At 37.1% G+C, this 25,165-nt stretch overlaps 1 protein-coding gene across 1 annotated transcript; it reads right to left on the bottom strand.

The window, feature by feature from the left end:
* Window positions 1-2,381: 2,381 nt before the first annotated feature.
* Window positions 2,382-23,929, bottom strand: AFP (alpha fetoprotein). The gene is given in 15 exon segments (NM_001034262.2): window positions 2,382-2,529; window positions 3,110-3,164; window positions 4,711-4,843; window positions 6,020-6,243; window positions 8,227-8,365; window positions 9,153-9,250; window positions 9,779-9,911; window positions 11,499-11,716; window positions 13,528-13,657; window positions 16,589-16,686; window positions 18,044-18,176; window positions 19,960-20,171; window positions 22,178-22,310; window positions 23,269-23,320; window positions 23,800-23,929. Coding segments are annotated over 14 exon segments (1,833 nt in total). The 5' UTR covers window positions 23,885-23,929; the 3' UTR covers window positions 2,382-2,529; window positions 3,110-3,119.
* Between the last annotated feature and the right edge of the window lie 1,236 nt (window positions 23,930-25,165).

The following is a 25,165-nucleotide window of genomic DNA, read 5'->3' as shown; positions in this document are numbered from 1 at the left end:
AATGTAGTGAAAAATGTTGAGGAGATTCAATCAATAAAATTGGAGGAAAATCCAGAAGCCAACAAGAAAAATGTTTCAAGGAAAAGGCAGTGATCTATTGTGTCAAATTCTCACAAGAGAAATCAGGTAACTGATTTTACACCATGGAAGCCATTGGTAGCTTTGACTAGAAAAGTTCCTACCTTGTGTCTTTATTTATTGTTTGCTTAACTTGGTTTTTTCTAAGAGGTAGAACTGTTCTAAAATCTCCAATTTTTTGTTGTATTTGTGTCAGTTAGTCCTAATGTTTCAAAAAAGTTTTTTCCTTTATATATGTCCATGAAATATAATTTGGCTCATATGTTTTCCAAACAGTTTAATCTTACTCGAACTTTCCTCTTAACAATAAAAAATTATTTTCCTGTTAAATGCCTTTATGTTGAATTATACTTTATCTTACTGTGATCTTTAAGTTAATATGTTTTAAAATTACACCAAAATCAGGCAAAGTCCACAGATCCTGCAACAGAATTGAAAGGAAAATGTGAAGGACAAAGCAACTGAGTTAGAACCAAAAGCTCATTTTATTGTTCTGAGCAAATGTTTTCTCCAGCAGCAGAGGCCAAAACATAAATACACCTTTTAGATTTCTATTCAAATCTAATACATACCCCAACTCCCCATACACTGGGCTGGATGAAGCATAAGCTGGAATCAAGATTGCTGGGAGAAATATCAATAACCTCAGATATGCAGATGACACCACCCTTATGGCAGAAAGTGAAGAGGGACTAAAAAGCCTCTTGATGAAAGTGAAAGTGGAGAGTGAAAAAGTTGGCTTAAAGCTCCACATTCAGAAAACAAAGATCATGGCTTCTGGTCCCATCACTTCATGGCAAATAGATGGAGAAACAGTGGAAACAGTGGCAGACTTTATTTTGGGGGGGCTCCAAAATCATTGCAGGTGGTGACTGCAGCCATGAAATAAAAAGATGTTTACTCCTTGGAAGGAAAGTTATGACCAACCTAGACAGCATATTCAAAAGCAGAGACATTACTTTGCCAAAAAATGTCCATCTAGTCAAGGCTATGGTTTTTCCTGTGGTCATGTATGGATGTGAGAGTTGGACTATAAAGAAAGCTGAGTGCCGAAGAATTGATGCTTTTGAACTGTGGTGTTGGAGAAGACTCTTGAGAGTCCCTTGGACTGCAAGGAGATCCAACCAGTCCATCCTAAAGGAGACCAGTCCTGAATGTTCATTGGAAGGACTGATGCTGAAGCTGAAACTCCAATACTTTGGCCACCTGATGCAAAGAACTGACTCATTTGAAAAGACCCTGATGCTGGGAAAGATTGAAGACGAGAGGAGAAGGGGATGACAGAGGATGAGATGGTTGGATGGCATCACCAACTCAATGGACATGAGTTTGAGTAAACTCCAGGAGTTGGTGATGGACAGGGCGGTTTGGCATGCTGCAGTCTGTGGGGTAGCAAAGAGTCGGACATGACTGAGCAACTGAACTGAACTGAACTGAACTCCCCATCCTCCATATCTCATGAGATATCTCCTTAAAAACTAATTACTCTGCTTACATATTATGTTCATCTCCTGGTGCCCATAAGACTTTGTTCAAACCCTTTGTGGTAAAACCCATGAGAATCCACTCAATTCTATATAGTATGCATGTCTTGTTTGATCTTCCATGTCTATACATTCATTCATCATGGTTTGTCATAGTTCATGTTTTCCTTTTTCATGTATTTGCCTTCTTCTTTACCCATTCATCTTCTGAGACACTTAAATGTTTGTCTCTGCCAGTGTGACTTTCCATAGTCACAACTGGTCTCACCCACTCTTTCATTCTCTCAACAATATGTTGCTGCCTCTATAATAGCCATAATCTTGTTGCATTGCTCTTAATTGCTTCCTTCTTTTCTTGAGCAACTGCAGGACAGTGACTGCACCCAGAACAGGACCTGAGATACAGTGAGTGTTCAACAAATACTTGAAGAATCAAAAGAAATAATAATAATTGGTGACAGTGTCCGTTACTGTCAATCAAAATAACTACAGTAAACACTCTGTTTTAAAAGGTCTATGAATAGAGAACTGAACAAGATTAAGAAAAAAGTAGATGTTAAACTAGAATACTTAAGTGATATTTAATGAACAGAATGCCCTGGAAGCACCAAATAGTGCTTTACTTGGGAACATTTGTTTTAGTTCATCGTATAGTTTAGTCTTCAGTGTCATAAATCCATCCTTGAGTAGCTTTAATCGCCTTCAGGGACCAATACTCAGTGCTTTGTGACCAGAATCTGCTTCTGACAATGGTATACAAAATGATTTAAAGAAATTATCTACATGTTTTCATAAATAAGCAGGCTAGGAAAAAGGAAACATTTGAAGGTATTTTATTTCTGTGATAGGGAAATCTCACATAAAAGTCTTCATCATTTCTTTAATTCACAAAAAGCACAAATCAGTTAGAATTAAAGGGAAAAATTCACACCAAACAAAAATAAAGACTTGTTTTCTTCTCTTCCTCCTGTAACAAGGATAAAAATATTATATAAATATTAATTAGTTTAATAGGTGCAGTAACTGGTTTTATTATTTTGCATCAGGTGTGTGTGTGTATGTGTGTGTGTATGTGTACATATATCAGATCTGTATCAGATATACTGATAGGAAGGCCTCCTGATGGCTTTCTCTGAAGCCTGTGAAAAAACCTAAAAGAATTTTGAGTTATTGAAATCACCAGTTTAACACTGTGAACATTATTGTGTTCCAGGCTTTTTAATTTTTTTTTTTTTTTACTGAATTTCCCTGATGCTGGGAAAGATTGAAGGCTGGAGGAGAAGGGGACGACAGAGGATGAGATGGTTGGATGGCATCACCGACTCAGTAGAGACAATTTTGAGTAAACTCCAGGAGTTGGTGATAGACAGGGAGGCCTGGCGTGCTGCAGTCCATGGGGTTGCAAAGAGTCAGACATGACTGAGGGACTGAACTGACTGACTGACTTAAGAAAGTATTTAATGCTAGCTCTTAGGATGCATTTCGCTATGGATCAATATTTGGGGAGAATCAACATTTTAGTTAGCCTTTTCTGAACTTTTTGTTACCTGAAGTAATTTAGACTCCCAAAGCAGCACGAGTTTTTGAAATCAGTGCTGGACCCTGAAAATTAAAAATAGAAAAGAATCATCAACAAACTAGTGACTATAACAAAAAAGAAGCAGGTTCACAGATATAGAGAACAAATTAGTGGTTACCAGTGAGTGGGGAGAGGAAAGGGGGAGGGGAGATAAGGAGGGAGGGGAGATAAGGAGGGAGGAGAGTAAGAGGTATTAGGTATAAAATAAGCTACAATGATATGTTGTACAACCCGGGGGATATAGTCAATACTATAAATGGAGTAGAACGTTTAAAAAATTGTGAATCACCATACTGTATACCTGTAGCTTATATAATACTGTACATCAACTACTAATAAAAAATGAAAAAAATAAAAGTAAACTCAATCAAAAAGACTCATCAGATTAAAAAGTAGATGACTATGCTAGTCACGACACAGTTAACTCTCTACTAGCTAGGGGTAAATTCACATGTTTATAGATTAAATGGATTAAAATAAAGATATCCAACTCTGATGTAAACAAACTGGGACAACAGAAGCCAGAGGTGGAAAAAATCCTCCACTCCAACAGTGGATCTTATATTTCCTATACCAAACTCCCAGAGAAGGCAATGGCACCCCACTCCAGTACTCTTGCCTGGAAAATCCCAGGGACAGGGGAGCCTGGTGGGCTGCCGTCTATGGGGTCACACAGAGTCGGACACGACTGAAGTGACTTAGCAGCAGCAGATGCTATATTCAAATGTATTTAGTAATACAAACTTGAGGCTTACAAAGTGTAACCAATTTGTAAATCCAGCTAAAATTGCTAAATAATTATATTAAGATAATCCTTAATTACTACTCTGTTAATATTCAAAGGCTTGCTCCTAAATGAATTCAATATACTTTCTATAAATATTCCCCCAATATCCTGTTTGCACAATTAATTTTCAACTAAATCCTTTTCATCCATTTGCTGAATTGATAAATTTTAGGCCAGAAGCCATCTAAATTATCATCAGTTAATTATATATTCACTTTACGGTTTTCTCCACTAGGAAATAAATCAAAATTACTAACTCTCATTATACATTCCAAATTGCACTTCTTCCTAATATTTAGGAAAACTATAGATCCAACCAGTCCATTCTGAAGATCAGCCCTGGGATTTCTTTGGAAGGAATGATGCTAAAGCTGAAACTCCAGTACTTTGGCCACCTCATGCGGAGAGTTGACTCATTGGAAAAGACTCTGATGCTGGGAGGGATTGGGGGCAGGAGGAGAAGGGGACGACAGAGGATGAGATGGCTGGATGGTATCACTGACTCGATGGACATGAGTCTGAGTGAACTCCGGGAGTTGGTGTTAGACAGGAAGGCCTGGCGTGCTGCGATTCATGGGGTCGCAAAGAGTCAGACACAACTGAGCGACTGATCTGATCTGATGACTATTTTTAAACATTATAGTCTCTCGATTTGTTTCTAAATTAAATATAAATATTTCTGGCATTATTTTAAAATTATACATTAGTGAGATATTCTTTTCATTTTTCATTACAGAAAATTCCATGCCGAGTGTTTGCATATAAACACGAGCTGCGCCTACCTCTTCTGTAAAGCAGACTTCCTGCTCTTGGCTTTGGCAACACTTTTCCAGGAGGCCAGAGAAATCTGCAACGACCGTCTCCAATTGTTCCTCTGTTATTTGTGGCTTCTGCTTCACAAGGTTAATGAGAAACCTGTTTCAAAACAAAACAATATATAAGAGAAGTCTGCTTTGCGATGGTATTTTTCTAAAAACTTCTTAGTAGAGAAATTTTAGAGCTCCAGCAATCCTTGTTCTACATCCTCATTCCATCAATTATCACCAGACTTACCACATATATTTTGTCTAATATTTATTAGAATGACTGAGGCTAGAACCATGCTAAATATTCCACTGGTCTGGATTTATGCAGATTATAGGTGAAACACTACTTCATAGTTCCACCGTACTTGTATGTAGTGAAATACAGTCTTCTTACTTGCCTAAAATATCCTTTCTGATTGGTTCTCTCTTCTATAATATGTCTTATCTATGCTCAAAGGCTCCAGCTTCCAAACCCCTGCCGTTCACAGTTACCACACCCCGACGTGAACACTGCCCATCCTAATTGCCTGTACTACACATTTAGTGCTGAAATCCGGGGGGTCACACAGAGTCAGACACAGCTGAGCAGCTGAACAACAACATATTTAGTAATATAGTCATGTTGGAATTCACATTAACTGAAGAAATGGGAGAAGCTTGCCAGAGGAGGCAGCATTCTTACATGCTTCAGATTGTGACAGAAAAAAGGGAAGAACAGGTTTTCCAAAATGAAGGGAGACCTTTTACAAAGCATGGGAGTATTAAAATGCATGGAAATTGGGAGAAATGAATTCCACTTTGCATTACTATCATCATTACAGAATGCATCCCACGATGAACTGAAGTGTGCATTCCATTTCCTAACACCCATACTTCATGGTTGAATCAAATATTATGGTTATTTTCTTCAAGGAGCAAATAGTGTGGGAAAAATGCAAAGGCGCTTATTCAGTGCTTGTGTTGCAAGTACCCAAGACTTCCTATAAAGATATATCTTAATTAACCCTAAACAGATTGCCCCCTTTTTCTTAATCTCAAAACGCATCACAACAATAGTTAAAATGGAGACTCTTTTTACAAACAGGAACATCTGCCCCCAGTGAATTTTTCTAGACTAAAGGCTATGAAGACACTGAGACAAGACTATTTTGAAAGTCACTTTAGGTGCTTTGGAGTGATAACGTTTTCCTGGTGAGCCCAAGAGTGTTGGGTGCGTGAGGTAGAAATCTCCACCACTATTTAGTGTTGTCAGTCTTCTCCATAATAGCAAATAACTATTTCTTACTGTTGCTTCATTGTCTGCAGTGGTACACCCTGAACTTGGCATAGATCCTTATGGAAGATGAACTTGTCATCGGAGAATGGTGGAGGCACGTATGTCTCATCCACCACCAAGCTGCTGAAGCATGGCCTCCTGTTGGAGTATGAAGAGGTGCAGCACTGGTCAACACCAGGGTTTATGGGGTTCTCTTCATGTCTGATGCATAAGTGTCCTATAATAAGGTCAGCCTGGTTAGGAGAGTGAGAGAGGAGAAAGCAAAGAGATGGAGCATTAACCAGAGCATTGATTCAGGAAAATTGTTGCAGTAATGCTTAATGTCCAGTAATATTAGCATTACAGGAAAACGTGTTGTCTGTATCAGCGTATGTGCTGCCATATTTACCTTTACCCACTTGTTTGGGATAAACTTCAGCTTTTAGTTACCTATGTTCCACACGTGATATGGAAGACAGACCCTTCAGCTATTTGTGTCAGCTACTGAAAACACGTTTGCAGTTACATACACACTTCCACAGGGGAAAAGTCTCTGCTCTGACCCAGGAAATCATTACATGGCTTATCCTTTCCATGTATATTTAGTTGAACTTTCCATTTTCCTTTTGGGATTCAGAGAATCTCTTTCTGTAGGTAAGAATAGCAAAACCTAACCTCTTCACATAGTTAATACATAAGAGTCAGTCGCTCAGTCGTATCCGACTCTTTGGGACTCCATCGACTATACAGTCCGTGGAATTCTCCAGGCCAGAATACTGGAGTGGGTAGCCTTTCCCTTCTCCAGGGGATCTTCCCAACCCAGGGATTGAACTCAGGTCTCCCGCATTGCAGGCGGATTCTTTACCAGCTGAGCCACAAGGGAAGCTCATAGTCCTAATTGAAAAGAAATAAGGCCTATGTGTGTGTGTGTGCGTGTCCTTAAGGCTTTCTTCATGTAGAATTCACCTACCTTCCACACTTCAGAGATACCTTTTTTTATTATTTCAAAAAAGTTTTTATATGGACCAATTTTAAAATCTTTATTGAATTTTTGATAATATTATTTTTGTTTTATGTTTTGATTTTTCAACTGTGAAGCATGTGGAATCTTAGATCCTCAACCAGGGATCGAACCCATACCCCCTGCATTGGAAGGTGAGGACTTAACCACTGGACCACCAGGGAAGTCCCCAGAGATATTTCTTAAGCACTTAATAATAACTTGTAATAAGGGCCAACATATTTTGTATGCATACTATGTATCACGCTAGTGCTGAGCGAGTCATACTGATTATCTCATTTAAGACAGCCCTTGACAACTTCTGTTCTCAGACGTCAGATGAAAATTCTCAAGCTTAGTGAGATGACCAGCTGTCCCAGTGTGACAAGACTAACGAGTCCTGAAATGGGGCAGGAATGGAGGCAGAAGGCCCCCAGAAACTATACCCCTGAAGCATTCTACCACCCTTGTCCCTGCATCCTCCTAACATGTAGGATTCCATAAATGACAAAGATGACAATGCTTAATTACAGGAAGTTTTCTTTTTACTTCTAACCTTTGCCAAAAAATTCCAGGACATGAAGACTTACTAGCAATTAACTCCTCATCATACAAAAGAGGAAAAATGGGAAAAAATACACAATTTTATTCATAATTATGACTTTAAGGGAAAAAATAATGGAAAAAATTAAACTTGTAATCATATGTATGACACCAGTGATGTTAAAAAGTAAAGGTTATTGGCCTTACAGACTGGAAAGTCATTTTATTATTCAGAACGTGGGACTACCCTGTTCTATACCTGGTACCCTGTTAAGGGGGATAAACTGTCCCTACTATCATCACCATAAAAATTAAACTACAAAAGACAAAAACATTGATATGGCTAAAAATAAAACAGAGATTCTGAATCTGTCAAACCTGAAGCTTTTTCAACATTAGGTATTTGGTGAAATCATGAATCTAGTGATGTGTCAGTCTTTCGGTCATCCCTGTACCATAAAGCTTGCTCAGAAATTGTTGAATAGACTCACTGCCATTCTAGAAGGACAGGAAGCCTGACCACATGCCAGCCATTCAGAGCTGAGTCCTTACACCCCTTCAACCGCAACTAATCAAGCAAGTCCAGGAAAGCTATCTCCACATTGGTTCTTAACCATTTCCCCCGAATGGCAACCATAAGGCTATTTCGAGTCCAACAGAGCAGAAACAGGATGGGGCCAAACAGAACACTCACCACTCCCTCGCCACAGGCCAGCTGTTTGTCCTCACTGAGATGGCAACAAATGGCTCCTGCGTTCGCCATTTTCCTGGTCAAGGCCATCAGCTCAGGCGAGGTCAGCTGAGGAGCCTTCTTTGTGTAAGCAACAAGAAACCTGAAAGAAGCATTTCCCACCAGATCTTGCTGAGTCCTTCACTTGTTTCTGGAGCCCCACTCCTCAAAGACCCCCTTCTGGCATCAGAAGGCATGAATTCAGCTCATTTATTTCATCCATATGGTGCCTGGGCCAGTACTGGGGACGCATTCACTCTGACACTCACTCCCTACACTCCTGTTACACCAACAAAAAATTGGGAAATTAATTGGGAAATTAAATGGGAAAATTAACACTGGGCAGCAGGCTGACTTTATTCCCACCCTCAAAAGTTTCCTTGAAATGAACTTTGATCTTTTGATGTTTTAACTTTATGATAGAAGGGGTCTCCTTACTGCAAAAATCCACATGGTTTGGGCAACCCAAAGCCAGACTTTGGAGGCCATCTCTACAGGCCATCTGTTGTTTCTTAAGAGAGGGGCCTGGGGAAGGCCGCCTGCTGGAACAGGAAACGGGGTTTTGGACAGTGGAGCCTGGTGGGCTACAGTCCATGGGGTCGCAAAAACTCGGACATGACTGAGCGACTGAGCACACCAGTCCAACTAGGTGATGAAATTAGCATAGCCATGGGTGGTTAATTTAGATAAATCTTTCCCTCACTTAATTTTAAATCACTTAAGTGTTCGGCACTCAGTCATGTCCGACTCTGTGACCCTATGGACTGCGGCCCACCCGACTCCTCTGTCCATGAGATTCTCCAGGCAAGAATACTGTAGTGGGCTGCCATTCCCTTCTCCAGGGGAATCTTCCCATACATCACTTAAAATATTCTTTAAACAAAGCATACGCATTTTGTAAGTAATATTCTCCTAATTTCTGAAAGAGACCACAGCTTCGCTTTGCCAGGGCTTGGCTCTCCTGGATATATTTCTCCAGTTCTTCTTCCTGAAAATACAAGCATTATTATACACGTTTTTTTTCTGTCTGTACAAGCAACTTTATATGTAAAATTTGGCCAAATAATATCTTGTTCTATTATGATACCAATCTTAGAGAAATCACTTTTAGAGGGGTTTTTTTAATATTAAAGATGAATTATGAGAATTAAAGCAAATGGACTTTAGGGATTTAATTTTAAAACTGTGTGAACCACAAGTTATTGTATGATGGAACTCAATCCTTGGGTTAAAAAATTACGATTCTTTCTATACAAAACTCTTGCCTTTCTGGAGCTATTCAAAAGGAATATTATTTTTATTCTGTGTATAAAAGAACTTTTGGTTAAAACATTTGTATTTCTAAAATAAGCCAAAAGTTGTTGACTACCAGTTAATCACTAGCTAGATAGCTATTTAATAGCTATAACCACCTAACAACTCATTAGTTACTAGCTATCTTCAAACAAACAGCACTTTCAATACATGATATCAATCTAGGTTTTCAGATTTTCTTTAAAAAACTAGAGCAATTTACCCCTTTATCCTGGCATTCAGAAGGGTTTTCAGACTGGGAACACTTCTCCAGTAATTCCTGATATCCTTTAGCAACCCTTAGAATTATTGGAACAGCAAGCTTAGTGTGTCTTCTTGAATATTCATATGTAAATCTGAAATATGTGTGAAAAAACAAGTTATTGGAATTAAGAGACAAATTATTCCTCTGCTATATGACATGCAGGAGTTAACACTGAAATAAATAAAGCTAGAAGTCAAATATGATTTCAACTATATGCATGGCAAAATTATTAATGAAAATTATGACCCCTCCAATTGTTCTAAAATGGTATTTTGCTTTCCTTTGCATCATTCGCTTTGGCTTTTCACTTATGGACTTTAAATGTATCCATCCAACAAATATTTTTCCACTGCCATCTCTGTGCAAGCATTTTCTTTAAGCAAGAAGGTTTCAATAATGTATAAGATAAAATGCCCAGCCTCTAAAAAGCATGCATTATAGGGAGACAGAAACAAATAAGCAATAGGTCATCTAATTTAAGTAGTGCTAAATCAATGAAGAGAAATAAAAGAAGACGGAAAAGGGTGACAATTTAGAGTGTGTGGTCAAGAAAAGTCTCTTTGAGCAGCTCTTTCCAAAGAAAAACCTAGTTGAAGGAAGCCACACAGAATGTTTGAGGAAAGATCATTCTTGGCTGAGAAAATTTCTACTGTGAAGAACCTTTCCAATTGAAGAATTGCTTCTATTAAATGAGCAGCTTCAGAATGTATGAATGGGTAAATTTAAAGAGAATTCTTGAATTTACTGATTGTATTCCCAGATTGTAGAAATAGGTCATATTAGTTCTGCCTCCAATAATATTGTCCCTGAGTTTCTGAAATCTAGACTTTGTTCTTGTTTGCATAATTTAATTTAGCGGTGCAAACAATGTGTGCCTGTCTAATTTTAAGGCAACAATAGAGTAACATCCTCTGGGATTATTAAAAAGAAAATTGCACCATTATTTTCATTACCACATTAAAAGCAGACTCTTAAATTTAGAAAGACCTTTGGAGATCATTAAGTATAATGTCCTAAGAGCTGCACAGTCCCTCCTGTAATAGTGTCCATTGATACACACTGTACAATAAAGGAAAATGTACTAACTTAGCTGCTCGTTCCCCTTAAAGGCAAATAGAATGAGAACATATCCTGTAAATTACAGTTATTAGTGCCATACTGCAAATATCTCTAAATGCATTTTTATTTTCTTAAAAAAATAAAACATATATTCAATAAATAGCAAATAAACTGCTACTATAAAGGCCCTTCTATCTAGCACTATCTATTAAGTTATACTTGAGGGAAAAGTTTTTAAAACATGCACAGTGAAAAAGCACGTTTTTAATTATGAGCCCTTCTTATTATAAAAATATCTATAACCTACTCGGAAAACCAACGGTGATCTTTATATGAGCAATCCATACAAGGATGATAATGCTTCTGATTCCAGAGAAATTGATACAAAACAAAATGCATCCTCATAAGCAAGCCAGTGAGCAACAGCAAGGGTGAAAGTCTCATCAGTTTAAGAAATCCCATTCTTTATTCCCTTGTTATCTGCCTAATTATATTTTGGCTTAGAACATTCTAGAATCATCCTCACATACTGAGTTCAGAAACCATTTCAACAACACAAAGCTGTCAGTCACATCATAATTCTTACTTGTGTGAACACAACATTTACAGAGTGTGTTACCTTGCCATGGAGAGATCTTTATCCCTTGAAGAAAGTTGGTTGAAATCTCTGTCTCCTAAAAACCTATTTACATTTGGAGATAAGCCTTCAGGTTTGTCATCATTTTCTGCATGAATTATGCAATGACCAAGTTCAAGTGTGGTGGGCAACTTGCAGCACTCTGCTATTTGTCTTGACAGAATATCTTGTTGGGAACATATGTAGGACATAACTCTTTCCTGTAATAGAAAAACAAGTCTAAGTTTTAAAAATTTACTCTTTAATTCAGGATCTTAAGGCCAATCCCAGGAAGGAAAGATGGAAGGAAAAAGACATTTGCCTTGTCTCCCCTTTTATGGTAGGGCTTTCTCCCTTCTATCTCTCTTCACGTCTTTCCACCTAACCTTGTTTGTTCAATTCTTCTTTTCATATGTGCAGCTAAATCTATTTTACCCTCATAGCAAGTTTTTAAAAACAAAAGACAAATGTATGCCTCAAAATTAATGACGTGCATGTTGATGCTTATCTTTCTATTAGTATTGAAATGTGCTACTAAACATTTGTTATTGATGGCATATCATGGAGAGCAAAAGATTCATTTTTAGCAAAACAATCTGCAGTAATCCATTATGACCTCCAGAGGGCAGTCTATAGACAATGAAATGTTCTAGGCATGTAAGTGACCAAGAAAGAAGCTGAGCTTACATGTCCCTCTGAAAATTCTGTGCATTCTTACCAGGAACAATTAGAACCCATTATTCAGCTGTTAAAATCCAACTAATATACCATACTTAAATTATTTTTTCCACCTTAAAGGAAAAGGATGGTTATACAATCCAAAAACTGAAAAAACTAAACTTTAGGAAATGACCATACCACTTAGTAAAATTGTCAACTAAAACTGATACAAAGAGAAAATTGTTCTTATTACCATTCTTAATATGAAGGTAAGTGCTTCTAAAAGGAAAAATAAATGAGATAGGAAAACTGCCTTGGCGGCAGCATCCCCAGTTCACTTTCCCCAACTCCCGACACCAAGATTCTTTGCCTGGGCTCAGAGTCACCCTCAGGTCTCCCCAGCAGCCTTGGCTTTTTGCTGACTTCAAAGTCTATCTCAGACAAACTGCCATTGGACTGGTTGAAATGAGCATTTTACCCTCACTTTCAACCTTCTAGAAACCACATTCCAGCTCTGGTTTCAAGCCATCTAAATATCTAGGAACAATGATTTTAAGCCTCCTTAAAGAAGAAGGTTTATCACAGGGAACCAGAGAGGGAGAAATTTGGAGACAGACAGGCCTAGTGCACAACACCTAAGAAGCCCAGGGTGGCCCAAAATAGATCAATGCCACACTGCTTAAAGCTCAACTGACTATGGCCTGCTTGAGGTTCTGTTTTGGGTGTATTTGTTTCTGGGTTTTAATTACCTTAGAGCCCGCTATTCACACCTCTCCTTGATGGCTAGCTTTTTACTTTGTAAAACAGTATTTTGTGTTGTTGTATGTTTCTTATATTATTTTGTTGTATTCATGTAATAGCTCTATGAATATAATATAGAGTGCCTTCCATGTGCCAGGCATTGTGCTGGTGGCCTACAGAAATAACAGCCAACCAAAGACAGTCCCTAATCCCAAGGAGGTCACATGTCTTATCTATCCTATTAGACAGTAAATTCCTTGAAGTCAGCTTGTGTCTTCCTAATAGGTGATCCCAACAGTGGCTAGCACATGGAAAGTATTCAATATATACTGTCAATTGAAAGTACAAATGGATGGAAAAACAAATATATTAACAGTAAAGAGTCTGCCCGCCCTCAGTTCTATGTGGGGGGTTCCCAAGAGGTTACCATCTCCTTTCAAAGTAAAAATGAATGGTCTAGCAAGAGGAGCCTATGCTTGAAGTAAAAAACAAAGTCAGCAAAGACGGTTGTTCACTGTGAGCTAGTTACCGCACCTATGACCAACTCACAACAGCCTTCTCCCATTTAGAATGAGAGCAAGAGAAAGAAAGGAGAGTGGAGATATCTTTTATAGGAGGCAAAACTCTTCACCCCATCCTGCAGACACTCCAGCACGTTTCCTTTGCAGCATTCCTCATGTATGTGGGCCACATCCATGACCAGTTTCTGAATTTCAGTAAAATTAGCTTTGGGAAACTTTTGACTCACTTTAGTAACAGTTCTAAGGGAAAAAAAGAATTAGAAATCAATCATGGCTATCTACCAAGATGAAATAACATGCATAGAAGAGTGTTCATCTAGTTGCACTCCAAGGAGAAAAGGCCGAAATGTTCCTGTTTATAAAGAAAAGGGGAAGTGTTACACATCTTATCAATTCTACCCCAGTCTTTCAAGGCAGTGACTCTATAAACTGTGATCTGGCCCTATAAATGGTATGGAACTAATGCATCTTTTCCTAAAACCTTTTTTGTGATTTGCAACAATATTTATCTCTTTGTTGTTGGATCCTGATGCTGAGTATTTGGGATCCTTGTTGTGAAAAGGTGGGAAAAAACTGAAAAGGAAAAATAATTAAGAAGTGGCAAATTCTTTGAGAACAGTAATAATTTTTTTACTTGGGAGGAAAAAAAAAACACTCCTGAGAATATGGGGAGGGTGCATATGTGTGAATAAACAGGAACAAGAAAGCAAAGCCAACTAAACACTCAGATGTGTCATTATGCCAAGACATATAGTATGACCCACAAAGGAAGCCAGAAATAAAAATTCTTATTCCTTCTGCATATTTTATGTAAATTTTAAGAGCTATTTAGTTGAGACCACTGCACCCTAGAGTAACTGGTATTGTTGCTGCTACTAGTCGACAGACTTTCTTTTTTAACTGAGAATATTTAACTTTAATCACTTATGGATGTCAAATGATAAATAATATCATTATAATAATATTTTTTCCTTTGGTTTTTATTCCATTTTTGGTTTTGGAATTTAAAGATTAATATGTTAACTTACATTGTTTTACCAAGGTAAATTTAAATAAAGTAGGTCATGAATTAATCTTTAAGTTTCTAATAGAGTTGAAGGGTAGTTAAAGCATAATCTGACCTCCTCCAAGAAGAATCAATCAGTCTTGGAACTAAATCCATGACTTAAAACTTTGTTTTTACCAAGTACAATATTTTTAAATGTGTCATTTAACAAACAAGCAAATAAATATACTTTACATGCATATACTTGGTACTCTTCAATTAGCAGGCCAGCTGTTTTTCTATACTAGAAATGCTTCAGTTTAAAACTGAAGAGCACTTTGAACCAGTTATATAATTTAAAATTTCCTAGCAACCATACTAAAAAGTAAAAAGGAACAGGTTAAATTTGCTGTAATAATGTTTTTTAGCACAATATATAAAAAATAATACTTCAATCAAGGTTAAAATTTATTTTTAACTACTTTTTATTGAAATATAGTTAATTTACAGTGTGTTAGTTTCAGGTGTGCTAACTGCAGAGTGACTCATTTTTATATGTTTTATATATATATATATTCTTTTGCAGATTCTTTTCCATTATAGGTTATTACAAGATATTGAATATAGTTTCCTATGTTATACAGTGGGTCCTTGTTGTTATAACAGTAAGCCTATTAATGAGATATCGCACATTTTCTTTTTCATACTGAGTCTTTGAAATCTGGCTTTACACTTAGAGCACAATTCCTCCTTTACACTAGCCACATTCCAAGTGCTTGGTGCTTCCTGTGGCTCGTGGTTGCCATGCTGGCTAGTGCCGCGCTAAATCACTGATAATTCTGATTTCCATGCTGCTAAGTCTGCTAAGTCGCTTCAGTCGTGTCCAACTCTGTGCAACCCCATAGACGGCAGCCCACCAGGCTCCCCCATCCTTGGGATTCTCCAGGCAAGAACACTGGAGTGGGTTGCCGTTTCCTTCTCTGATTCCCATATTTGACCTCAAAGTCTCAGTTGTGAGGATTCAGACAATTAGAGATTACTGACATAGCAGACAAGCAGATGTGATGGAAATAAATCATGACAAGGACCTAGAAAAACTTGGTTCTGATGACCAGTAATGTGGTCTTGGGTAAACTGCTTTAATCTGACCGGACTTTGGTTACTCATGTCTGAAAATGAAGAGGTTGAACTACATGATTCAGTTGTTTGGGTTTTGTTTTTTTAATATTCCTCTCATTCTAACAACAAAAAATAGATAAATGAGATAAATTAGATACATAAGTGATAAACTAGATAGATAGATACACAGATACATACATAAATGCAGTCAAGAGAAGAAAGAGAGGGCAAATAGGCTAAGTATAACAGTCAATTGAAAAACTCCCAATTTGCCTCTGAGCTTTTTTAGCAGCTGGGACAAGAAAACAGACTTCAGTGAGTTATTAACATATGCTTTCATCAGTTAGGAAAATACACGCCAGTTCTTCAGAAATGGCAGTTTTGTTTTCCTCTGGACAGTAGACTTTTATATTATTGCTTCAAGTGAATATTTATGAAGAGCACCAATTGGCATAATGGACTTTTATAGCAGAGTAGAAGCAGAATTAATATAAAAAATGTTTTGTTAAGCCAGAAATTTTAAATGATACTTAGAGAAGGCTAATCTACTTTGTAGAGAATGCAGGAAAATAATTATAACTAGGAGGTATAAATAAGTTGAAGTCCAGAACTTGAGTATCTAGAAGAACAGGTAAGTAGCATAAATCTCTGAAGCCTTCTCTAAGCATTATCTCGTCTAGACTTTAGAAAGTTTTAAATAGCAGACTGATCTGTTCTCCCCATTCCTAAGATTTCATGATTCTAATCACAGTGAAAAGTGAAAGTGAAAGTCGCTCAGTCGTGTCCGACTCTGCAACCACATGGACCATACAGACCATGGAATTCTCCAGGCCAGAATACTGGAGTGGGTAGCCTTTCCCTTTTCCAGGAGATCTACTCAACCCAGGGATTGAACCCACGTCTCCCACATTGCAGACGGATTCTTTACCAGCTGAGCTACAAGGGAAGCCCACAGTAGCTCTCATCAATGGAAACTTCATTCTCTACAACAGTATTAACAAGAAAAGTGGACTCAAATTACAAAATGGAAGTTTTACAGATATCTTCTAGATAGAGCTCAAACTTACATGGCTCGGAAGGTCCGGGGTCCAAATTTTCCCATTACTGCACATATATGCTGATTTAACAAACTGCTTTCTCTTAATTCTTTTGTAATTGATGTTACCTAGACAGAAAAACAAACAAACAAAAAAAAGTGTCAAGAAAGAATGCATTTTCCCTGTTAGACTCTAATAATTAGAAAAACAACAGGTACAGCTAACGTATTTATTGTTGTTGTTTAGTCACTAAGTCATGTATGACTCTTTGTGACCACACGGACTGTAGCCTGTCAGGCTCCTCTGTCCATGGGATTTCCCAGGCAAGAATACTTGAGTGGGTTACCATTTCCTTCTCCAGGGGATCTTCCCAACCCAAGGGTCAAACCCAGGTCTCCTGCATTAGCAGACGGATTCTTTATCACTGAGCCAGCCACCAGGAAAGCTCACAGATAAAACATAAAACTCTACAAAAACTCTTTGCTAAAAATTATAAGCATTTTTAAATTATTTATTTATTTAAAATATTTAAAATATTTTTTAATATTTATAAATTATAACTATTTTTACAAAACTTTATTCATGCTTTTTTCTTTTAGATGGGTTTATATATATCTATGCCATACAGATTTATTAAAAGTAACTTGAAACAAAAACACTGCAATTTTCATACTTGAGAATGAATAAACAACTGTAATTTTGAGCAAATTGAAGCCTGATAATTTCTTAAGTGGCTGCTCAGTCACAAAAAGTGAGATTGCATCACAGCCTGACATTCTAGGAATAGTCACTGTCCTTAGGAAATTTTTATTATAGGACTTTTAATTCAGTTCAGTTCAGTCACTCAGTCATGTCTGACTCTTTGTGACTCCATGGACTGCAGCATGACAGGCTTCCCTGTCCATCACCAACTCCCAGAGCTTGCTCAAACTCATGTCCATCGAGTTGGTGACTTTAAGCAACAAGTAATGAATTGTGGATGTTATTCTAGCTCTCCAAACCTAAGAAATCTATTCACATCTCTAAATTTAAATTTCCTTGTTTGTTAAATAACAGTAACACTTCTACTTCAAATTTATTCTAAGGTTTAAAAGAAATAACAAATATAAAGCATTTATCCTACTTCTCTCACTTTTTTCCCTCTTTTCCTGCTCGTTTTCTCCTCTTCCTCCTGCCCTATCTTCTTTCACCTTCTACTCCTCTCCTTCATTTATGTTATCACTTCTACCTCTGTCTTTATCCCACCAAAATTACTTCCTTAATAATAAAATAATCATTGTCTGAATGAATGGATGGATAAAAGAATGAATTTTAAAAAACCCAGCAAACCCAGGTTTTTAGCCCAAAGAATAGCAGACTACTGAAATATATCCTATTCTGGAAATGATACTCTATACACAGAGCATATTTCTAACTTTTTTTTTGCTTTAGTCAGTCATAATCAGATTGAAGTTATTGGTTCAGATATCCCTACAAATATAATACCTTTGTTTCGAAGCATTCAGTGGCATTTTCAGCTTTGCAGCAATGTGGAATAATTTTATTGTATTGATTAGCCACAGAAAGAATTGTTGGTGCATACAGGACAGGGTGCCTTCTTGCTATTTCATAGATGTATCTGAAATGAAAAGGAGCAGTAAGATTTACAAACACATTAAAATAGGACTGCTATTGCTTGGAACTGGACTCTGGAATTGTTTAAAGATTAGGAAAATCGTCATTTTTTCCACTTGCTGTCAAAATTTTCCTCACTAAAGATCTTCCAGGGGGATATATATATATATATATATATATATATATATAAAATTATGATTGCTATACATTGATGTACAGCAGAGACTACCATAATATTGTAAAGCAATTATCCTCCAATAAAAATAAATAAAGATGCTCCAAGAAAAAGAAAAATCTGACAGCCAATCCTACATTCTATTATGAGAACAAACCAGGCAGAACCACTGACTGTGATTCTTATTAAAGTATCCTTTTCAAAAAGTCTACTCAGACATGTTTCGAGAATCAGAAAGGCCAGACTTTCACTAAATAAAGAAGAAAGGTAAAGTATTTTTTTCTTATCAGTGCAAAATGGGATTATCCACCCTGGCAATCACTGTAGCAGAGATGTTCTAAGGGCAGGTTCTATATTTCTCTGGATTAGGCACTACCAGGGAAGATAGAAGTGATTAAGAATTAGACACAGGCTTCCCCAACAGAGAACCTGGACTCAAATACTTTCTTGGGAATGTACTAGCTGTATGCCCTCATACAATTGCCTTAATTGTCTAAGCTTCAATCTCCTCATCTGCAAATAAGAAGAAGGAAAGAAATCAAGAGGAAGAGGACAACGAGAATTGATAGGCTGTTTGTGAGCATCAATATGATCATATGTGCCAAGCACACACGTCCCTCAGTTCAGTTCAGTTCAGTTCAGTCACTCAGTCATGTCGGACTCTTTTCGACCCCATGAATTGCAGCACGCCAGGCCTCCCTGTCCATCAGCAACTCCCAGAGTTCACCCAAACTCATGTCCATCGAGTCGGTGATGCCATCCAGCCATTCTCATGCTCTGTCGTCCCCTTCTCCTCCTGCCCCCAATTCCTCCCAGCATCAGAATCTTTTCCAATGAGTCAACTCTTCACATGAGGTGGCCAAAAATGTATTGAGGTTTCAGCTTTAGCATCAGTCCTTCCAAAGAACACCCAGGACTGATCTCCTCTAGAATGGATTGGTTGGATCTCCTTGCAGTCCAAGGGACTCTCAAGAGTCTTCTCCAACACTACAGTTCAAAAGTATCACTTCTTTGGCGCTCAGCTTTCTTTACAGTCCAACTTTCACATCTATACATGACCACTGGAAAAACCATAGCCTTGACTAGACGGACCTTTGTTGGCAAAGTAATGTCTCTGCTTTTCAATATGCTATCTAGGTTGGTCATAACTTTCCTTCCAAGGAGTAAGCGTCTTTTAATTACACACGTCCCTAAAACATACTAAGTGCTCAATAAATGCTAGACATGCTTATGTATCTTAAACATTCCTGGATGGCTAATTTTTTTTTTCCAAGCAATTTGATGAACACAAAATACCAAATGTTTGGCTCTAGAAGGAGTCATTTGTGCCATAGAAACATTGGACAAGCTAAATATTATTCTTGGGCAAGCTAAAATTAGGAAAAACAAGGTGTGTCTGAGACTAACAGCTGGTGGGTCTCCTGTGTGGTCTACCCTATCTATTTACCTGCTGTGGAGACAAAGTTACATTTAACATTGCTCACTTAATTTCACAGGGAAAGAGTTCAGAAGATGCCACACAAAACATTTTTTTCTCCATGCATTAGACTACATTCACAAATTGCAGAATTTCTAGATTCTGCTTGGCACTGCACTCTTTCTGGGGTCTTACCTGTTTATGAACAGCTCTCTATTTTCCTTGTACGATTTACAACTTGTGACAGGTTCCAGAACTGGAAAGGGTGGAATGGAAGCTGGAGCAGCCTTTTTGTGTGCCAAGAAACAGTCATGTCTTTCCTCTCCAGTTCGGCTGCAGCAGTCTGAAAGCCCATACTTTTCAGGAATTTCCTTTTCACGGCAAATTTCTTCCAGAAAGGCAGATACCTAGAAGATTTATTTGTAATGAAAGACAACTAACTTTACCTAAAAATGCTGCAAAATACATGAAAAGTCTTCTACTATCTAGAATCAGAACTGTGGATTAGGAAAATAATTTCCCCCTACAAATTCCAATATATTTAGTTTCATCCTGATGGGATAATTTTCTTTGCTGTGTTTGGAAAATGGAATTTAGTTGCCAACCTTGAGTAATACACATGACAAAATTATTTTGTCTTAAAAGCAGGACATAGATACTCCATCTGATATTCTTGTGATAAGACACTGATCTAAAAGTTGGAGATTATTTTCAGACAAAAATCAAAATAATAATTTGAAATGGAATAAGAATAGCCTCAAATACTTTTAATGGGTCTAATTATACACTTAGCTAAAATGTTTTAGTGAATTCCCTGGTAGCCCAGTGCTTTAGGACCAGGCGCTTTCACTGCTGTGGCCAGGGTTTGACCTCTGGTTGGGTAATTAAGGTCCCACAAGAACCACAGTGTAAAAAAAAAAAAAAAAAAAAAATTAAAATGTACGTTTTAAATGTTTAAAATCCTTCTTTGTTGCCTTAATTTTACCAAAATCAGTTGATGACACCAATAGCCTGATGAATGCCTCTGAGAATTATGTGTGTTTCACTCAATTAGGGACATTTTTTATTTAGCTTTTAAAACTACTAATATTTAGAGAATCCTAGAAATCGTAACTAAGACTTCCATTTCCCAATTTACATAAAAATTATGTCTTCAGGTTTACAATGATAAGTCACTATTCTTAGTGACTTATCACTAAGTCACATCCAAGATGTGATCACATCACATCACCTTGGATATCTCATCGGATGTAAAACTGTGATATAACATGCATTTTGCTTATTTTACATACATTTTTAGACTATCAGGTCAAGTCAAAAATAGAGATGCCAATCAGGGACTTTTATTAAGTCATCAATTTCAGAGTTATAAATACTTTATATCTTTAAAAGGGCATCTCCTTTATAATAATGTAGATGCATCATGTTTTGGCTACTTCATTAGCCCCATCATGACAGAGGATTCTCTGGGCATTTTGTTTCATAATTGGTAGCTCTAATTATTTTAAAGTTCTTAGTTATTTTCTATATTGAGATAATAATAACCAATAATAACTGTCATTTATTGATCTTCTACATTAGGTTATCCTATTCTAAAAAAGTGGTCATTGTTAATCTGAAATTCAATTTTAAGAGGGCTTCCTATTTTTTTGTTGTTGTTTATTTGTTGAATCTGGCAACCTTAATCTGTGCTATGCTCCTCACATTTGCTACAGTGTAGAGTCTAATATAACGAAGCCACTGAGGATGTTAAATTCTGGTTGTGAGTTGCCTTTAAGAAAATTACCTAACCTCTCTGTGCTTCGGCTTCCCCAAATGGAAGACTTCCATCTGCCCCCTAGGATTATGGCAAATATTTAATAAATTAGCATTTGCAAGCAAAGCTGATACTCTGCCAACAAGGCCTACCCAAAATCTCTTGGCTCACTGAACATTCATTCTGATTTATCAAAGCTATGCTCCATGTCACAAAATATTTTGACTATCAATAGGTACATAACATTCCCAAGAAGAATGGCTGTCACATTGTTTGCTTAATAAAAATTAACTCCTACTACTCATCATATCAGTCTCCATGACAATCCAGAAATGGAAGCTATTATTATCACTCATTTTATAGATAAAGAAACTAAACTCAAAGAAGTTTAGTAATATGCGCACAGTCGCCCAGATACTCTGATTTCAGAACCTTAGCTCTTAGTCCCATGCTTATAGCATCTCTTTACAATAGACATCCATTGTTTTCTCCTCTGCTCTCTCCAGTGAATCAGAATTAAACCTCCTCTCATAAAACAGGTTTTCAAATAATTCAATGTATTTATTTCTTAAACAGTCCCTGCATCTTCTCTTTTGCATGCTGAGTTTTAGTCAAATATCACAATAATTTTTTTAAAAATTATTGCTATCCACTCACCTGGTTCTCTAAACACCCAGCAGGTTGCTTACTGCCAGTGGGTTTCTCTATTATAGTCAATACATCTTTCACCATTTGACTTACTTCCTCGTAAGTGGCTCCTTGAACAGACTGGGCAAAAAATATGGTAGCTCTAAAACAAAAATATATATGAATGCTTAAGAAACAGACTTCTATCATTCTCTTTCTCAAGGTTAGTTTTTGGGTTTTTTGTTTTCTGCTATATTGTAATCTGCTGAGGGGATGACTTTTGCTAAAAATGTATGTAAATTTTAGCCATCCAGAAGAAATGTCCATCTTCTTCTTGTCCCTTTCCCCCACGAATACACATATATCTGTTAACAAAGAAAATAAGTGGATTTCCCCTAAGAATGGTTCCTCCTTTCGTGGTCATCCACCCACTGCAATGTATCCATACTTGAACGTATCTATATTCTTTTTAGTTTGTTGTTGTGTGTGTGTGTGTGTGTGTGTGTTTAAGCAGAGAATTAGTCAGTAGACCTTTGCCTGAGTCTACTCCCAGGGTGATCAAGATCTGATCGTGGATTAACCCAAAGCATTACTATCACAGGTTTCTGTGTGCAATCGATATCCATACCACATGCTTTTAAAATCATTATTAGAAATTCAGAAGTATGGAACAGAAAGACAGCATTCAAGAGAACAACATACCTTCTACAAATAACCAAAAATAGAACATTTCACCTTCTACTATCTGTTACTAGGATTAAGCAGTATTCAGATTAGAAAATATGATACTATCATCCTATTGGTATTGATGAGAAAAATTCTTGAATTCGTATAGAATTACCATCAATCAGACATTACTCTTCAAGTTCTAAAATCTGATTTTGTTTGTCCCATAGATCTACAAGGAATCTAGAGGTTGAGATTAACATCTAAGGCATGGGTCAACCATTCAACTTTTTCAATATCAATTTGATATTCAACATAAATAATTTTTCTGAACATTGTCTTGTTTGCTTTTACATTTTTAAAAACTCATAGAGCTGTCCAATTTTATTCAATTATCTAAATTAAATTTTCATTGCTGTACATATTTAAAGTGCATTTATACAAGCAAAACTTACAGGCCAACTAAATTTGTCCCTGAAGAACATGGGGAAGAATCCAATATGGAATCTGGAAAGCAAGATAAATTTCATGAAAAATGGTGTTTTCAACTGCAGTCAGGAAAGGCATCATTGCTAGATATAATGTTTGTGTCTCAGTTAGAACTATACAATTTTAGAACTGAGAAGACATTAGGAATCATCTATCCAAATATCTTAATTTTGTGCTTGGGAAAACAAAGAACCTTAGAAATAGAGTTAAGCAGAATAATTTATTGTAGACTTAACACTAAAATTCGAATTTTATATCTTCCAGTGTTTTAACACTATTGAACTAGTCACAGATAATGTTAAACACTGCCATGATTTTGTAAAACTCTTGTACTCTTATAAAGATATAAATTTATCATTCATTTTAAGCTATTCACCAATGAAATATGTATCCTCTATGTGGAGCAATATGATAAATAATTCAAAGCAAATGAATAAATACAGATTTAAGAATTTTCATGTAGAAAAAAGACAAAAGAAAAACACAAAATATCTTACCTATTCCATATGCATTTTTATGCATTGTTCTGGAATCGCTAAAATTTAGTAGAAAAAGTAAAAAGAATGATACCACCCACTTCATGCTTGCTAGTTATTTTGTCCTCCGTGGTGATGATTGGGGCAGAATATTGAAAACTGAACTGAAATTCTTTTATAGTCTTCTCTAGCAAGGCCTGTTAACTAGTAATCTGTTGCCAGTACATCGGTTACTTTATTTCCTTACATTCCAAATAGGATGACTTGCTAATAATTAACAGCACAGGGATTATTTGCGTTTTATGTTCAAGGACACAGACCTTCTTTGGGTGGAAAAAGGGGAGGGGGATGAAACTTGCAAACTCATCCCATTTTGCAAATATAACAAATATTCTTCTCAAACTACAGGCATTCAAGAATGTGACTTTTCCCTAAATTGCACAACACAAGTTAACAGGGCCATAGATAAAATGGCATCAGATTTTGTATGAAATTCAACTAAATGCACAAATTCATTACTGCCTTATAATCAGGACAGTACAATGTCGTGATTCAACAAGAGGGCTTGGGGACCAGGTTTGAATTTTTGCCCTGCCACTTAGCTACAAAACTTTGGACAAGTTGTTTAACTTTTCTATTTTCATCATCTACAATATAAGGAGACTACAGAATTCTTTCATGATTAAATAAACTACTGGGCATAAATAGCTAAGAATAGGGCCTTGCGCAGAGTGGCATTTAATAGATGGGAGTTTTATTTATTCATTCAACAAAAAGATGAAGTCAGCATACCAGGCACTATTCTTTGGTGGGAATAATTAGCAACAAGAAACATGCACCACCCCTGTTCTCACTGACTTTATCATCTAAGGGGAGAGACAGAGTTATTATCAGCAATCACAACATGGTAATATGTGTTGTGCTTCATCACTCAGTCGTGTCCAACTCTTTGCTACTCCATGGACTGCAGCCCACCAGGCTCCTCTGTCCATGGGGATTCTCCAGGCAAGAATACTGGAGAGGCTTGCCACGCCCTTCTCCAGGGAATCTTCCCAACCCAGGGATCGAACCCAGGTCTCTGGCATTGCAAGTGAATTCTTTACCGACTGAGCCACCAGGGAAGTCCACGTGGTGCCATGGATGCAGTGATAAGCAGAATGAGAAGAGAAACATCTGACATGTTTGGAGAGGGTCAGGGAAGGCTTCCTGGAGAAAGCAATCTCTTAGCAGGGACCAGTAGAAAAACTGGAGGTGAGCCAAAGAAAGGGAGGTAACACTGGGAGACCCATTAGGAAGTCAGGCAAATGTAGAAAGCAGTGAAAAGGCCCACAAGTGAGGGCCAGCACAGCATATTTATGGCATTGGAAGAAATGCAATTGCAATGAAA

This window comes from Bos taurus, chromosome 6 (genome assembly GCF_002263795.3).
Source record: "Bos taurus isolate L1 Dominette 01449 registration number 42190680 breed Hereford chromosome 6, ARS-UCD2.0, whole genome shotgun sequence".
NCBI classification, from domain to species: domain Eukaryota; kingdom Metazoa; phylum Chordata; class Mammalia; order Artiodactyla; family Bovidae; genus Bos; species Bos taurus.
This window is presented reverse-complemented; position numbering and strand designations above follow the sequence as displayed.